Source organism: Scomber japonicus, chromosome 2 (assembly GCF_027409825.1).
Source record: "Scomber japonicus isolate fScoJap1 chromosome 2, fScoJap1.pri, whole genome shotgun sequence".
In the NCBI taxonomy this organism is placed as follows: domain Eukaryota; kingdom Metazoa; phylum Chordata; class Actinopteri; order Scombriformes; family Scombridae; genus Scomber; species Scomber japonicus.
The window spans coordinates 17876537-17895082 of NC_070579.1; the positions used below are offsets into that span (position 1 = coordinate 17876537).

The 18546-nt window shown below is 38.7% G+C and overlaps 1 protein-coding gene across 2 annotated transcripts in view; it reads right to left on the reverse strand.

Annotated features, from left to right (window-relative positions):
• Positions 1-239: 239 nt before the first annotated feature.
• npnta (nephronectin a) overlaps positions 240-18546 on the reverse strand; it is a 48846-nt gene continuing 30539 nt past the window's right edge. For both annotated transcript variants that reach the window (XM_053331512.1, XM_053331504.1), the window contains 9 exons: positions 17656-17775; positions 16180-16299; positions 13396-13530; positions 12035-12157; positions 10267-10659; positions 5173-5262; positions 4021-4119; positions 2036-2295; positions 240-1747 (listed from right to left, as the gene is read on the reverse strand). In XM_053331512.1, coding sequence (XP_053187487.1) covers positions 1637-1747; positions 2036-2295; positions 4021-4119; positions 5173-5262; positions 10267-10659; positions 12035-12157; positions 13396-13530; positions 16180-16299; positions 17656-17775 — 1451 coding nt within the window. In that variant the 3' untranslated portion in view covers positions 240-1636. The remainder of the gene's footprint in view (positions 1748-2035; positions 2296-4020; positions 4120-5172; positions 5263-10266; positions 10660-12034; positions 12158-13395; positions 13531-16179; positions 16300-17655; positions 17776-18546) is intronic.

An 18546-nucleotide genomic window follows, 5' to 3' on the forward strand; every position in this document is an offset into this window, starting at 1 on the left:
GGACATCCAGTATAATGAGATAAGACAATCTACCTTTTTAACTTTATTAGAATAACTTCTTTTCTTATTCTTTGTTTTTTCTTCTCCTCATGAAACGTGCAATAAAAAAAAGTTTAATACCCATCCACCCATCCGTTATGATTAATATTCTCAGAGCATGTGTGTCCATTGAAACACTGTAATACTGACATAAAATATGATAAGAAAATGATATGCTTTGTGTCAAATACGTATCAGTCAAATGTATTTTTTTATTTACATACTGGTCTGGATAAATATGAATATGGTGAATGCACCCATGCATACAGAAAACCTTACAATTCCAGCCGATGCCCTTCATTATCACAGCATACAATATGCAACTATGTGCTTTGCAGGTTACAGACAGAGCATTATACCATAACACATGGACACACATATTTTGTGCACTTTAAACACAGCCTTGAACTAAACAAGGTTTCCATCTGTATACATGATATTGAATGAAAAGTTGAAATACCAACCATTTTTAAATCCAATTAATATTCATATATGAATACACATAATGTATAAACCACACAACAAATGGGATGAAACTTTCAAGTATGTACACACAACTACATTTACAATAACACAATTTGTGAAAGCCTAAAAAGTTGTTGGTATATTTTATAACAAACTGCACTTAATATAACAAAGCACATACTGTACTATATAATAGAAAGTAACTGTTGATTTGCAGGTGTCAAAAATCATACACGGATTCTGTTTGACACATTTCAAGTATCTGAAAAACATGATTGCAGAGTGTCTGAACAACTTCAGGAGGCTTTAATAAAAGGTCAGGGTAGAAAAAGTGCTAAAATTTCAAGCTTTCTTCTACCAAGCAGATCTTTGAAATACTGTGATAACAAAAGATGAGCTGTGCTCTTTCTGTCAAAACTGTGCTGTAGCAATACCAAAAACTCATATTGGACCAACAAAAGCAAGACTAAACTGACTTTCTAGTTGGTTTTATGATGTGGGTCTTGATCAGATTTGACATAATGATAACAAATACAGTTTGTCTTTATTCTTTCAATTCCTAATCCCAAAAGAAATTCCGAAATGTATATTTCCTCTGATATTTTGCTGATCACGACAGTCACAAAATGCACCTCTGGCCACATGTTTTAATGTCAAGCAAATAAAAAGCAATGGCTTGTGGTTAAGGATCAAAGCAAGGCAAAAGCAGACCCCTTGGTGAGGGAACGATCCTCTCTCCAGGAAGAAATGAAGTGAATGTGGGCCTCTCAGCAGTGTGGCTGGAGGGCTGCCAGGGCAGTGTTAGGTGGAGGACATTTCCATGGTAAGTAGGTACATGCAGGTTTCAGAGTAACGAGGTGATGGAGTGAGAGGGAGGCTGAGAAGACGAGGGCGTACTGCTGGGATACGCCCATGAGATTCAGTTCAATCTTTTTATTCATGGACAATCAAGAAAGAGATACCCACTGTTCTGCAGAAGCACAATTTGTTGGTTATTGTTCACAGGATGGCTGGAGGATGCGTTGGGGGTGCGGAGTGGTCAGCCAAGGCAGAGCGAGGGGGGTTCACAACAGAGTCACTTCTCTTTGAGATGATTTTCCCTCTTGTGTTCTTTCTGCCTTTCTGTATTCTATCAGAGTCTCCTTAGATTGTGCTCCTCTGTGCAGGAGCCTTTCCTCAGGGTGATGTCATCCACAGCCATCTCTCCGCTCCTGCCTCGCCCACGCTCCCCCTTCAGGATCACCTGGTGGATGGCAGCATAGTGCACAATGAGTTACTACCACAGAGAAACAATCATCACATGCTGCTTTATGATGAAAGAAGACGAACTGCATTTTCCACTCAAAGCGTACGTCAACCTTTTTCAGATCCACTCTTTTGAAATGCAGACTGCTGCTTTGATTTATTTTTTATGAACAGGAATACAATGTTTTCTCTTCACTTCTGTCAAATATATATGTAGCAATAATCATTTAAAATTCACAGCTGCTGTATGAGGGGATTTCTTTGACATGTTTATTGCTATACTCACACTTTCCAGGCCTGTTCCCCATAATGTTATTTGGGTGTGCCTCCAGCCATTTCCACCTGTTCTTCCCCAGACTGCTGGACTGTACTGCTTTCCCTTCTTCACAAACACTTGCAGCATGCCCACATGGTGGCCTGCCAGCTTGTGCCGGAACGACAGACAAAGATTGCCATCGTTCCAGGGCGGGGTCAGCGGGAGGACCAGCCGGGCCCCTCGTCCAGTTCTCTTATTTCCCACCTCAGGAATGGTGAGGTATCGCCCACCTGGGGAGGTAAGTGAAGAGTATCATAGTTAGTCAGTTAATGACATTAAAATACATTTAATTTATACATGAATGAAAAATTTCAGTCAACACCAAATTGTTTCATTGTAACTGAACACTGGACTTAACCCCTTAAAAAGTAATTGTCGCAATGTAGAATTTTCTGGTATTTAGGTTAAGATTGTTCAATATTATTTGCCATCTCTACTTACCTACCTGTATGCAATACGTATGATTTATACATATTAATAAAGTTACAATTAACAAGTGGCTTATTATTGATTGATAATTTAGGTAAGACAATGTCAGAAATTGGTGACAAACGCTCATTACAACAGAGAAAAGAAATTCTATCAATTAAATAGCTTGAAAGAGTAAAGGTTTGAAAATGTTACTTGATAAATGTACTGAAATGAACTAAAATGATCAGAACTGAACCAAACTAACTAAAAATAAATTACACCATTTCTAATTGACCTCAGAAGGTGAATCATTAGTCTCATCACTATATCATAAGCCAAGCCTTGACCAATTCCACTTAAGAGTCAACATTTACAGTTTACAACAGCCTGCATATGTAAAGTTTACTTCAGCCAAACTCAAGGAGTATCTTGTGGATCTATCTGTTGTAATTGACTTGACTTAATTGACCTACTTATGTTCTAAAAAAAAAAAAAAACCCAGTTGCCAGCGGTAAATCTTTTTTTTTTTTTTAAATTAATTTATGTATTAGTCAGTGATACATTTAAAATTTAAAGATGAAAGTGCTTCTGGGTAATGGCTGATTAATGCTGATGTATTTTGCTTATCTAGCAGATTCGTGTAGGGTTTCTGTTAACCACAGGGGGTGCAATGAGTATCTGTATGCCACAGAGGCGTTCTGCAGTTATGAGTCCATTCAAATCTGTGCCAATGCTCTCGCAGCCATGAGTGTTTGCCAGTAGCTGTTTATCAAAAGGACTTGAAGTGACTGAACAGTAAATAGTTACATGCCCCCTAAAACACTGAAGACCCACATATCCATAAATAAGACATTATAACATTTTCTGAACTAACATATTCACTACAGCCTATTGGTAATTGTAAATGTTACCTCTTAAGTGGAATTGGTCTTAGTCAAGGCTTGGCTTATGATTTTTATTGTATATGATTTTCCAGGGACCTTAAAACCTGTATTTGGACTAACTGAGCACAAACTTGGCTAAAATTAAGCCTTAGTCTGAATTTTTGTAAGCACTCTAGTAACTGTAAGGCTGAGCCAACTGGCAGAGGAAACCAGATGTTGTTAGTGTCGCTTCAACAGTGCCAGTATGCTGTACTGTTTAGTCTTCACACCCCGTCTACTGAGTCCTCTCAACATAATTCACCACGTCCTCTCCTCGTCTGAACCCTTAAGAAAAACAGTGTCGTGTTTCCATTTAATGCGAGCCACAGGTATCACTGACGGGTCTCGTAATCCACTTCTCATTTGCATCGCTTTGTAGAGCAAAGCACTAATCTGCAGGATAGACAAACTACTTCCCTCAAGTAATTTTCATCCTGACCTGTAATTGACTAGAACAAAATGGAGCCGTTTAGATTGTGTGACTGAATCTGTGTGTGTGTGTGTGTGTGTGTGTGTGAAGGTGTGCAGCTGTTCTAATTGCCGTTTACAGACTGTCAAATAAACAAATTTCCTTATTATAAGTGCATGAATGAGAATGGTTGACTCTTGTTCCTAAATTACCTGATGGATCAGGCGTCGTCTCCCAGTGCAAGTCTCCATCTTTGTCTCTGATCCAGCCACAAAGACCATCATCAAAGGAGCAGCTCAGATACCCCGACTCTGAACAGAATAAAACACACTTTTCAGAGAACTGAATGACACACAGTCTGCTCCCTGTTATGCTTCACCTGCTGTGTGCCTTTACTGGGAGCAAGAGGAGTGTTGAAGGTTCTTCTAATTAATATGACGATACAATGAAAAGTGTAAACATTTGTTGTTGATGATGCATTGAGGAGAGATCAAGTGAAAATGGACCTACATAAATCAAAAGTAGAAATGCTTTCATCCAAAATAATACATATGTACACATATATCCTATTGCATACATAATGTACAACATAATAAAATACATAATGGTTACAAAGAGTCATAATATTCGATGACTGATGATTTCTTTTGTAATGATGATCCCTAGACTACATTACAGAAAATGTAATAACTGCTGTATTATCCATGCAATGCTGTACAAATTGGTTCTGAGATAAGAATGACATCCATCATTTTGTCTCTGAAATAGGGCTTGTGAAAAACACTTTGCATTTCATTTTCTGAGCCAATGAAAATGCCTTTTCTCTTGACACTGCATGGCAAATGATTCACTGTGAACCAAAATAAACACATATCTAAATCATTAGGCAATTTGATCTGCATACCATTGACATCAATAAATCACCTCTACCCAATATGACAGATAAAATGCTGCCTCCTCAGAAAGGCAATTTTCTTAGTGTTGTTGTAGGAACTCTACATTGAGGACAATGGAACTTATGAGCACAGGACTGATGTACTTCCAAACAATCAATTAATCATTCAAGCAGTCAAGCAATTAAGCAAGCATAATGTGAAAAGTGGAAAAATCTGGAAGTACGTTCTGGGCAGTGAGCCATTATTTAAATGGCTATGGCCAGATGTCATGTGTCACCTCCTGGTGAAGGCCTATCAAAACACATCTGGTCACTATAAAATCTTTGCCTCAGCAACAGCACGGCAGAAGCTGATTGTCACTTTCATTTTGCCCGTAGCAAATGTGGCTCGTCCGTCATCATTTGAGCTCTGCAGATTGCAATGAGCACGGCTGCTGCTGACTCTCTCTGTCAAATGCGTGATGTTTACCTGGGTCATCCTTGGCTTCATCCGCCGTGTTGCCAAGCTCAATGTCAAAGTCGATCCCAAGGACGGTGTTATGGTCGTGATTCCGAGGGACTGAGAAGAGAGGTGAGAGACGCAGGTTTAGATAAAGGATTAACAAAGGTATTATATTTGTTGACTGGCATCCCTGCTTCTGGCTTTGTTTCATTACCACAAAGTGATTTTTGGACTCTATACGGATTAATCAATGTCAAGGTTTTAGAGTCAAGCACATTTAAGAATGAAGAATGTAGTAACCAGAAAACTTGCAGAAACACCAGAAGTCAAAAGTCAAACATGAAGAGGAAAAGGGCGATGGTTCATCTAATTGTGTAAATGATGCAGCTACACAAGCTGGAGCTACACACATACACAAGCAGTCCTGAAATAGCCTTTTTCCTTCTCCAATGGGGTCACACTACTCAAAATACTATAGGCCACGCTGTCTTATGAAAGGTCGACTGGCAAGTGAAGCATAGAAAACTGTCCCTTTCACTTCTCCTGCTCTTGTGTAGTACAAGATCCTTTGATCCTTTTAGAATTAAAATTGTGAATGGGAATGTCAAAAAATGTACAATATTTATAAACATCTTCATTTTAGTATGCAGCATAATTTACCGATGAGATAAGTCAGTGAAATTTAATGAGACAAACTATCATTAAAACTATTCCCAGCATCTCAGACGGATTCTTGCTCCTATGCCATGAATGTGCTGTAACCTGCACATGAACTGTCAGCCCCCCAGAGTCCCCGACATGTGCCCCCACCAATCAGCCTGAGCACTGAAAGGGCCCATCCCCACACTGGGTCACAGCGCCTGGCAGACTGCCATGTAGTCCGACAGTCGAAGGAATCTGAGTGAGGAGGTCACGCTCATACCAGGCTCTCCAGCAATCCCAGGCATCCAGGTCTCTGCTGTATGTGTGTGTCTGTGTTTGTGTGTGACTGAGTTTTTAAGGAACACACCCTCCCCACCCCTAACCCCCACCCTATAAATCTTGCATCCGGTCATTGAGCGGATATATAAAGATATAAAGTGATGCCGATTAAGGGAACAGTAATTTGAGTGGTGACACTGACGTCAAGTATAAAATAGCTATGAAGACACTCTTGAACACGTTTGGAGCATCAAACATTGTCCAACCATCTCAAATTCTGGGAAATAACCTGTCTAGTTTTACAGATATATTTGTTTTTAAAAGGTTCAAAGGTTCAACTTGTTCATCCATAAAAACATGAAAATTACAGTGCTCCAATGCTAATTAACCAATGCTGATTACTAAAGTGCAGGAAATTAATACCCTCAAAATGAAACCGTGGATAAAAACAAAATAAAACTGTATACCATAATAAAACTGTCAAAAACACCAAAACAGTAATGTGAAATAAAACCAAAAAGACTAAATAATAATCTTCTGCTGTTTTGAATATCAACTGATCAGTTCACTCAAATGACAAAAAATGTCTAATATTTCATGTAAAAATATCAAGAGATACCCAAATTCTAACATTATAATAGAGCTGAGTTTCATTTGCGCTGCTAAGAACACTGAAGTGTAGATTTGAAAACCCCAAAAACCTAGAAATAATGTCCTGGCTACTTAGTCCACAAGCTTGAATATCAACAGTTTTCACTTGACATTTTTCTGCAGTAGAAAGTAGTTCAGTGGATTATCACAGGCAACTGGGACACTGTTTCTGCAAAGACACATTTTTTGGGAGGTTTTTCAAAAGTGCTTTTAATACTTTGGGCAACACTAAAAAATTGCAGTTACCTCAACTGTATCGGAGTACTAGAAGTCTAAGATATCTCAAAACCTCCATACATCAAAACTATAACTCTCTGAATAGCTAGATAACACTAAGGGTATGTTTGTAATTTGGGTGAATTGACCCTTTAAAAAAAACAAAACTTATTTGTTCAATGACTGTGTGGAAACACTTAATACTAAAAACTCCTCCACTAATCAAACTTGTTATTTCACTTTTTGGCCTTATGTGCTTCATTCCACCCGAATGTTTGGGAGGTCAGTGAAGGCTGCTCAGGGGGGAATTTTCATTCTGCCAAAATGTTGAAGAAACAAAATCACAACCAATCAGCTCTCTCTTCAGTCTGTTTGAGTGTTTTTTCATTATTTTTCATGTCTTTCCTTTTGTGGACATATTATTAAATCATCATATTTATATTACTGTTTGTGGGTGAAAACATGTAATCTTCAAATGACAACTTTTATGGAGTTTAGGAAATGCAAATGCCCTTTTAAAATAATCCAGAGAGATATTGAAAGGTTTTTAATGGCCTCAGATGGTTGAAAACCTTTAATGGAAAATGTGTCTACATTTTGGAATATGCTCATTTACTTTATTGCTGTAGACAAAGAGATACTACTCTCAGGCACAAGAGTGTTATCACCCTTCTTATCAATCCTGGCAAGAAAGTGAATAAGCACTTCTAACTGATCTGAAAACAATAAAAGGTTGGAGGTACAAGTTTTTCAATTAAAAGCATGTTGATTGCACAGGTTCAAACTGAAAGGTGATACAACGTCCTGGAATTAGCTCAGTGTACACACCTGCACAAGCGACAGATGAGGTGTTCTTCATGACACAAGGCTCTTATTCAAATGATTCCCATTTCCGTCTAATTATTTGAATGATTGCACAGCGCCGCATCTCCTCCCTCCCTCTCTCATCTTATTCAAACCATCCTCAGGAAGCACTGATTTCTCGAACTGTTCTGCCACGGTGCAAGCTATTAGATTGATGTCTCCCTCAAGCAGTGCAGACAGGTGTTAATGTAATCTTCTCTCCTCTATCCTTTTTCTAATTATGTGATGCCATCTGGCAAAGTGAGTGGGAACCACAGTATCCCACCTCTTATCTTGTACTTTGCCGTTGCACCTCACCAGACATTACTATGTTAAAGGAGTTTGATGTTAGGTTTTGGCAAACACTGACTTTTGCTGTGCCTACAAGTGTGAATGACACAGAAAAGTATCAGAAGAGGCAGGAATTTATCTTCTATGTTCAATTACAATTTTTACATTCCAATAATTTTCTTTTTCTGTCACTTGTTTGAGTAGTTCCTATACTTTCGTTGTATGTTGTAAATATCTGGAGTGAGCAAAAACAGTACACTGTGACTGTTCATTAAGAAACAGTTCATTTTAAAAAAGGTGCATGCATTTAACAATGTGAGAAGAAAGCACCTCATGAATGCAGTGAATACCTTCTTTGTTAAACTTAAAAGAAACAACCTCAAGTAGCTCTCAATGTTATTTGAAATAAGTATTATTTGGTTTTGACTGATTAAGACTGTCAAACTACAACAAAGACTGATGATGCAGTTTGAATATAATTGGTGTCAAAGATATCTACATGTTTGGCAGGGAGTGTGATATGACACGTGGATAAACAACAATCTGGCAAAGCATCAGTTTGTGTTTGTTAAGTGAAGCCAAAAGCATAATTACCATGAAAGGAAAATATTCTTACTTTAACATTGAACACTCAGCTGCAATTAGTGAGACTAATTTTTCATCTGATGAAAATGGGCATTATTTCTTCACAGTCTACAAAACATAATGTGAGGCTGGATACAGCTTGATTTACACATTTATCATCATCAAATTCAAATATCTATGAAGAGATTATGATTAACAGCGAGCGACGCTCTGGTACTTTTTAACAAATCTGATACTGAACTATGTATTTAGCTAGCAACTTTACATTTAATTATGAATTTACCTTTATTTATTTAAGTTTGACTTATTCCTTTGAGTTCAACAATTTTACATCATCAACAATCTACAAGCTTCTTGTCAAGTGTTAAGTGCTTAAATCTGTCATGTGGTTGGCTGTTAACTGCGTATACATGTGAAACTGACAGCTGAGATAAGTTACACCCAAGTGTTCATGTGTTTGGATACAGAATTAATATGATAAAACACATCATCTGTCAGATAAACATCACTCCTGGTTTGCCAAAATGTGAATTAGGTCTGACACATTTCTTAATGAACACAAGGTTTCAGAATTCAGATGAAAAATATGCAAATCTTCTCCAATTTGGAAGCTGAATGGTTTTGAGCCTTTTTAAAGTCACAATTTGTGACCTAGAGGTAAACAAAAGGCTCAAAGCACAGAGATTTATCCCTTCTACTGCAACAACCAGGTCTTTTTTAATATGTACAGAGTATTATGCTAGCAAAGAAGAACAATTTATTATCATTTTTTAAATGGTAAAGTTGCACTAATCAATATTTTTATATGAACAAGGGACTGTCACTCAGTAGTATTGAAGCCACCAAGAAATGTTAGGTAACTCTGCAGTATCCCTTGTATCCCAGTCTTAGCTCCTCTCAACTCACTGTTTTGGTTTCACAGCTAGAAACTAAACAGTTTTGATTCCCTCTCACTTCTCTCATCAGCATCATTTCCAGATGCAGAAGGCAGCTGTTTTTTTTTTAGTGAAAAAGCTCTAAAAACCCACTGTACTCTTCCTGTCCAATACCAAACTATAGACAGATAGCCAGTGACCATTTGGTGACCATACTTGGTGTTGAGCACTCTGCAGCTGAAGAGGCCGATAGTGTATGTCCCTCAGGAGTTGGTTCAAACCAAAACCAAACTAAAAAGTGAGTGAACATTTGAAATACATTTTCCAGATATCCAGAAACACAACTCCAAATGAATGTTGCTCCATATCTAGTTAATGTGTTAATATGCAACTGTTTGCTAACAGTACGATCATATCAATTTTATAACGTGTATGACAATATCTTTTTTAACTTGTCTTCTAAAGCATTTTTGAGTATCCTAATGGTACTTAAATTAAATGTATTATTTTCCTTATTAATTTTGTATTTATAGAGTTATGCTTTAAAATGATTTAATGGAGGTTTAAATGTGTCTAGTTACATTAATAATAAATGTTTATAGGCCTAAAATTTCAATTGTGTTCACTGAAAACACAGTCACTTACTCAAAACTTATTGTTTATACTTGTGTAAAATTGTCAGCTACTGTAAGTCAAATATCAAAAACAGAATAGAATAGAAGAAAACTTTAGCTCTTACTGTGGACATCCCCTCTCTGTTTGGTGACCTCCTTCTGGATGGTGTTGTCCACAGGGGTGACCAGTGGTGGTGACGGAGGCCGTCTGGTGGGAGCTACTGGCCTTGGTGGGATGTAAGGCTTTCGTGTGGGTGTTGGTGGCTTCCTGGTGGGGACAAAGGGTTTCCGTGTGGGAAATGATGGCCTGCGTGGAGGCAGAGGTGCTTTGGTTGTGGTTGTGGTTGTTGTAGTTGTGGTGGCAGGTGTTGATTTGGGGATAACAGGGAAGATTCTCTTTTGTGTCACAGCTGGGCGGATGGTGGTGGTCCTCTTCTGATCTAAGTCGGGGATGTAGTTGTGATGATTTGGAGGCGGTTTTCCTGGTCTCGGGGGGTCAATAACCACCTTAGGAATGGCTAAAATAATAAGAGAATGCAGATGGAGCACTGAAATATGAGCACTTAAGAGTTAATGAGGCAAAGAATTGCCAGCTAACTGCAATGATTAGCCTGATTTTTGCAGAGGAGGGATTTCTTTCATCTACTGAGACTTCTCTTCATATCTATTAACTAAATGTTAGCATCCTAAAACAAATTGGGTGTCACACATTTCTCTGAGGCAAAAGCTCAAACTTACAAAAGGAGCACACAAAGTTCAAATTCAGTCATTCTCAGGACAATTTTCAACATATTTCTCAGTGGGAGAAACAGACAAACAGAAACAGAGATGGCTTCATGGTTACATGATATTTCCCACCACAAAGTAAACCACAGAGACACCCCAGGTGTATTAAATTTCTGCTTTAGTGAAATCGATGTTAATTATAAATACATACATACATATATATATATAATATATATGGCTTTTTATCCATTCATGTGCTCACCCTGATTAGTAATTCTTTGCTCTCATAGCCAGAGGCATTAGCCACAAGCATCAGACTAATGCTGCTGTGTGTGTGCAGAATGATCTGTGTTCTCAAACAGGCTGCTGTACCCTGCAGTTCACCCTTGCTTTGCTGATGTCATCAAAGTAACACCTCCTTTTCCTTTGTTCCACCACACATTCTTCACGTCAGGAGCAGAGACAGAGTTTGGGGGGGGGGGTTTCATAAGGGTTTCATGACAGAGGAATGAGAGTGGACAAAGGCAAGTGGTTTGAACTGAGTTATTGCCTTCTCAAGTTGCAGGCGACTTTGATATGTGATACACAAATAGGATATTGCAACTCGACTCCCAGAGCACTTGTGGCTCACACCTTTTGTGCAGGCAACAGGGTGAAGTATTTGCAGCGCACTACGCCAGGAGGCATCCTCTCTGCTCTATGGACTGCTACAACAGTTGTGTCTGTTAGATGATTAAATAACTGTGGAGAATAAATGACTTCTTGTCCACTGAACTGCTGTACAAAAAAAAAGAAAAAAAAGTGCAGACTCACAGACTAATGAACTGCGTGTCAGCAAGTGGAACGAGACAAACTACTAGGAAAAGAAATTATTCACTATTGACGACAACTGCTCTTTTTGCCTGATTAAAATGGCCAGATGTCAAAAGTGGACTCAAGACTCATTCTGGGCAAATGTGATAAGGGAGCAGGGTGATTTAAGTAATGACTGACAGCCATTACAAAGAAAGGAATTTCAGTCCCAGCTCTTTACTTGCAAGGCTGATCCTCCCTCTCCCTCTTGCTTTCCTACTTTTTATAAAATACAGGCAAAGAACAAAAAAGTGAGGCCCCGTTCTTTTTTGGAAAAATGCATATCAGGGTGAGGGTTTTGTTCTCATCTCTTACGTTTGCAGTCGTGGCCCATCCCCCTGTAGCCGTCTTTGCATTTGCACTTGTATGAGCCTGGCGTGTTGTAGCAGGTGGCAAAGTTGCTGCAGTGGCTCTGACCTAAAGAGCACTCATCCACATCTGAAAGATAATAGAATCATAACAACATTCAGCTACTGGGTGTGAACATAAAAAGCATTCAGACATAAATAAAAGTGGAATAGAAAAGGCTAATTGCTTCACATCCATTTCAAGGAGTGCTCACAGTTAATGTCATACATACGGTTGGTGAAAAGCATTTAAAGCGATCAGTTTCTGAATGGCAGAGGAAAAATCATTATGAGGATTTTTCAGTAAAAATCCTCGATACAGAGGTGCAAGGTCTTTGAAGCATTTTAGGAGCAACTGCTACTGAATCTTTCAACTATCATTGCTCAGTAGTTGTTTTTATTTATGTTTGGTCTAGAAAAAAGGAATAAATACATATTGGAGATGTGTATTTTCCATCTGCTGCTGTGACTCAAGGAAACTGTGTGGATTTGTTTAGAAAGCTAATTCAAAGTTTTAGATGGCAGCTATTCATAAGGATGTTGCATATTGTTAAGGTGCAGTCTTGGCGCCAAGATCAGTTTTCATTGTTTTTGGTGATTAAATTGGAAGATCTTTTAAACTGTTTTGAGTCCCATCTTTATTACTCTCTTTGCTTACAACAGAAACTACATAGCAAAATAATGTAATCACACATTTTAAATGTGATTCATTATATTATATTTTCAATGGAATTATTTGTTGATTCTATTCTTTTACTTTGTATTTACTGTCATGATTCAGCCTCAACCCACTTGTGATTCACTGACATAAGTATCCAGATCATTGACTTGCAGAATGATCCCTTCCATATTATGTTAATTATTGCTAATGGATTATAAATTATTACTAATGAATGATGTTCTAGAGATCAAGGCAGATCAAGGCTGAGAACTACTTCATACTGCTCACTGGTTTAATCTATAACAATGCATCATATGTTTTGTATGTAAAACTTAATCTGTAAAAAGCAGTGGAGTGAAAAGCAGAATATTTATCTCTGAAATGTAGTGAAGTCAAAGTATACTGGAAATACTTGAAGAAATGTATTTGGTTACAGTGGTTAAAAACATACAGAAAACCAAACGAAAGAAAACTACACTTCTTTTGAGGGTAACTGCAACACTGTTAATGTGCTTTTTTATATGTTTCTTTTTTCAACTTGCTCCCTCTGTGTCTGATGTAAAAACACCTGTATCACTAAAAATAACTTGGTTATTAGTCAAAACACCTCAGCACAACTATGACCTTTTGTCTGTAAAAGCCTCACTGTGGAGACCTTGTGACAGTACCTATGCATTGGTATTTCCCGTTGATGTATTGCAGGTCGAACCCTTCATGGCACTTGCAGATGTAGCTACCAAAGGTGTTGATGCATTTCCTGAACCTGGGACACACTGCTATTCCTGCCACACACTCATCCACATCTGCATGAGGAAAACGATACAGGTTATTACAAGAGGAAATATTCAGGTGAACACATAATGTATTAATCTTTTTCTCACTAAAGTTTCCTTTTAGAGCTGGTCGTATACAGCATATAATGCATCCAAAATAACACAATGAAAAACTTCAAGATTAAAAAAGGCAATTTAATCCAATCTAAACAAACACATTTATTTACAACAGATGAGTTTTTCACTTTCCCTCGTTAGTATTCATTTATGAACAAAACACATTATGTATTCTGTTCTGTGCGCAGAATACAATACACACTACCTTGTTTCATTATTTAATGGCCTATTCTTAGTGTCTTTGTTGATCACCTTTGCAGACATGTGGACATTAATATTTAGACACAGAGGCTTAAAGCATCTGCCTTAAAATCATTAATTTATTTGCTGCATAATGCAGCTGAGGCACCCTGGTGCCACAGGGACTGTTGTTTAAAAGGACCTTAAAAACACTGAAACACCTGGACCAGCTGAGAAAAACAAGCAAGTAAAGTAAGTGGGCAAAGCTCTTGCATCCCTGTTGAGGATCTCATCAGCAAGACATTTAATACCAGACTGCTCCAGTTGAGTTGCTTAATGGTCAACAGTTGCAGGGTGTAGCTGTATTATGCATCTACTGACAGGACAAGGGTGAATTATTATATTTAACATTACTGACACTACACATGCACAAATAAATATGGCCACTGCTTCTTTATACAAAATATAATAGTGCTTACAAGTGATTGTCTTTATGATTTTTTGCATGTGGGTTTTAAGACAGCAAACATCAGATTTTAATCCATATAGGTGGCTTTGGCTCATGAGGTAGAGTGTCCTTAGGCAAGATACTGAGCCCCAAAAGACTTTCGATTGTTGTGCCAGCACCCTGCTTGGTAGCTTTATGCCATTGGTGTGTGCTGCAATTGGTGAGTGAGGTACTTTAACATTATAAAGTACTTTCGATAAAAGCGTTTTTTTTACCATTTAACATTAAACACTGCGGTTGTGTTTAACTTGACACCTTGTCTGATACTTTAGGCAATTTATATGATAGACAGTATTCAAATATGAGGTTGTATCATTCCAACTTCTGCAACAACGCAAAAAAGAAATCAATAAACGTTGTCATTATTCATTTATATGATTTAGGTTATGTTGCAGTGTCACTGTGCAAAACAAGTCAATATTTCCTTCTACTGGATAATCAAACACTTTTCTTATGGGATTCCTGGCATGAGTAAAGGGTAAGTATAGTTTCACAATTATTCAGTAAGGTGCAAACGTGACCATTGAAACAGATTTTGCTTGCTGTGATCATTTTTGCGGTTAATACTGGACATTAAGAGATCCCTTCCTAATGTGCTTTCACTGTAAATGATGGAGGGCAAAAAACATTCCTCCTTCTATGCAAAAATGTATTTAAAAATGTATCTGAAGCTAATAAGAACGTCTAGCTTTCCAAATTAGTCAAATTAAGTGAAAAAAAATCCCTTCTTTTTCTACGATCCTTTCAGCTCAACTCAACAGGGAAACATAATCCAGGGAAACAAAAAGGATGAATTTTAGATTGAAAAGTCTGTCACTCTAGCTGCTAGATTTGACTTACTCAGACTGGTGGAGCCCCATATTAGCTTGAGATACAATTTTAAATACATGTTTGCACAAAACGGGGACTGTAGATTTTTGTCCCCCATCACTTATATTGTAAGTGCATTCGGAGGGGATCTGGTCATTATTAGCAGGAATAATTATTACAGTGAGCAAGACTATATAAATGTTCCATATGGGAACCTGGCTATTGTTTTCAAAAAGATTTTATTTTATTTCAATAAACATCAGAAACATTTTTGGGAATCCACAGCAACAAAATTATGAGTAATAACTCTGCATCCATGTAAAATCTCTTGTCTGAGGCTCTGCTTACTAGAAAGAATCACCTCCATAAATATGCTTAGAAACTCCCCATAAAAATTCAGCTTCCAGAGGGATGCAGAAACATTCCATTAAACTGTTGTAACACCTGTGGCAGGCAACCATTCCTTCCCCTCCTCCATCTTTCTTTATGATTGATGTCTGTCCTGTTTTAGAAATACGCCCCCTATTAGCCAGCCTCAGTAAAGTTGGACTATAAGGCCATGTAACAGGAACAGCCCAGTCTGGAACAGCCTGTACTTAAACCTGACACAGGTTAACTGCCTCAACCAGCCCCCTTTCATCTGTTAGTTACCCATCTGAGGAGCTGTGCCAAAGAATGATAATGAAATAAGGTGGCGGGAATAGGAGGAGGGTAGGAGTGGGCTCCCCCTAATTATATTTCTTCTGTAAAAATTGAAGCAGGCAAGTAGAATAAAGTCACCATTTGGTTTAACTGCAAGGGTCCTTGATCAAAACAAAAAAGATGTATTGGAAAATATTTTGAATGAATATCAGCTTCACTTGACAAGAGGTTTTCTTTGAGTTTCCAAATTGCATTTTCAGTGCCAAGGTTTCTTTATTGCTCTGCCAAAACAGCTGCATTTGATTATCATTCAGAAGATGTAAAGGCTGAGGAGAACACAAAAAAGCAACACTCCCATTTGTGAGTGGTAACATAAGGATCGGTTTTCAGGCCTGTGGAGATATATAAAGAATGCAACGTACCCACACAGGTTCTTCCATCCGGAGCCAGCTGCAGCCCTGGCGTTGGACATTGACATCGGACCTCTCCTTTCAACACCTCACAGCCGTACTGGCAGTTGGCCATGCCACAAGTGCGAGCGTCTAATGGAAACAGGGGAAACACAACACAACACATATTAACACATGCTGGTGCCTCAAGGAAGTACAAAGAGGGAACAGTTTATAATGCCTCCCAACCCACTACCTCCCACCCCTTTTCTTTCCATGTTACACACACACACTCAGACTTAATCTTTTGTCTCCAGCCAATGTATAAGAGCCAAGTCACTCAGCTGCCTTTTGTGATATTAGCCAGGTTGACCCTGGGGTGCAGACGACATAACAGAACACACTCTGCCATTATTAGATTCTTGTGCTGTGCTGTGCAGTTGCTCTGTGCTCACACCTTAGCCCATTCAATCCCTCTTCTCTCACTTTTATTCTATCCTACGCCAAAAGACTCATAATCTATCTCCACCCTATCGAAATGCCGATGTGCAGCACCTCTATTGTTAAGCCATGCCGGGCAGATCAAGACCCTCCAAAATAATAAAGAAATAGATTTTGTTCACCCTCTCTCAATAACTTCGGACCCTCAAAAAGGAAATTAAAAGTGAGACTCATGCCGCCACCACCACTACTCCAGCTGCCGCAGGCACCCTGGCGTACAGTTTGATGACTGAGGCCGGCCAAGCTGATTAAATGCTACAGTGCTCTATTGATCAAAGCAGTAGCAGGGGAAAGACGAAGGGCGACAAGGTATTTAACACTATCATGCTATCATCACACAACTATACCTAAAACAGATTGAGATTGCCTCGAGTAGTGAGCAATTCAGACCTTAAGAATTAGGTGGGTGGTTGGATTTTTCTCAGATAAAATAAAGAACTAATTAAAATAAGGTACTGGCAGTCACGCCATCCTCAAGTGGAATAGTGAAGAGAAAAAAGTTATCAGGTGGGAAATAGAATTTACAGGGAGACATGCACAGGCATCAACTCTTATGCCATGGAATACCTTACGGCAACCAATAAGAACTACAAATGCACTCGAGGGTCTAAAGATTGTGTTTCTTTCATATTTCTCATTTTAGGCTCTTCACAGGGATCCCTCAGACCTTACAGCTGCTATAATGAAGTGGATCGACATGGGGCTTTAATCAAAACAGTCTATCAAAGGATTGTGTAGCTGCTGTCAGAGGTGCTCACACAAGTGGGGGAATGTGTTTTATAAAAGAGAGCATATGTCATCAGTATTGCTGTATGAAGGCACTGACATTAATATATGTGTAGTGAAGTAAAAAAAAGGTTTCATATTAGCACATTGAGGTGCCAAAGCATCAGAGAGATTCCATATTACAACAATACAAACAGTGTGTTCAATCAAAGAAACATGTGTGTGTGTGTGTGTGTGTGTGTGTGTGTGTGTGTGTGTGTGTGTTGTGAGAGACAGACTCACTTCCACAGGTCCCATCAGGCATCAGCATGTAGCCATTCAGGCAGTAGCACTTGTAACTCCCATATGTATTCATGCACCTGTGTTTACAGGGCCTTGGCTTCAGTCCACACTCATTCAGGTCTGCAGACAGAGAGAGACAGCATGAGTAGACTGCAGGGTGGGGAGAGAGAGGTGAAATTAGTCAGAGTGCAGAGGTGAAGAGGTCAATCATGTCAAACCTCACCCATCAATTTCAGTGTGGGTTTAGGTGTCTGTCTGTCTGTCTGTGCTTATGTTAATGTGTTTGTGTGTGTGTTTTGGAAGGGGTAGGGGTTCCTTCAAAGAAGTGTTACCATGTTCTGACAGGCCTGCCATGCCCCTCTTTGATGATTTAACAGGAAACCAGGGTCAACTGTCAACCTGCCCATTACCAGCACGTGATAAAAGATGCTATTATACCTTTTGACTCACCTCAACTTCATGAGGTCATAGCTGCACCATCCAGCACGCTCTGATAAATACATATTATTTCCAGTGTATAAAAGTAGAGAAATCTTACCCACAACAGCCCATGAAAATCCTATTAGAATTGGATGCTGTCTGAGTTTGAAGCAGGAAGGGAAAGGCTCCTGGGAAAAAGGAATATGCCCTGAGCTCAACACCTGTCAAATGCTTATGCAAATTTAAGACATTATACGTTTTTTTACAGCAGACATTTTGACTAGTCAAACACTAGTGTAACTAATAGCATTATTAATGTCTGCATTCCTCTGATGTATTTCAGGTGATTTTGTGCATACTGCATCACAGGGATGACACCTAACTGGGATGATTGACATTCATAATCGTCATGAATGTTATTAGTTACACCTGGTCAGTCCTCCACAGCAGCAGGCACCAGTGTCACAGATT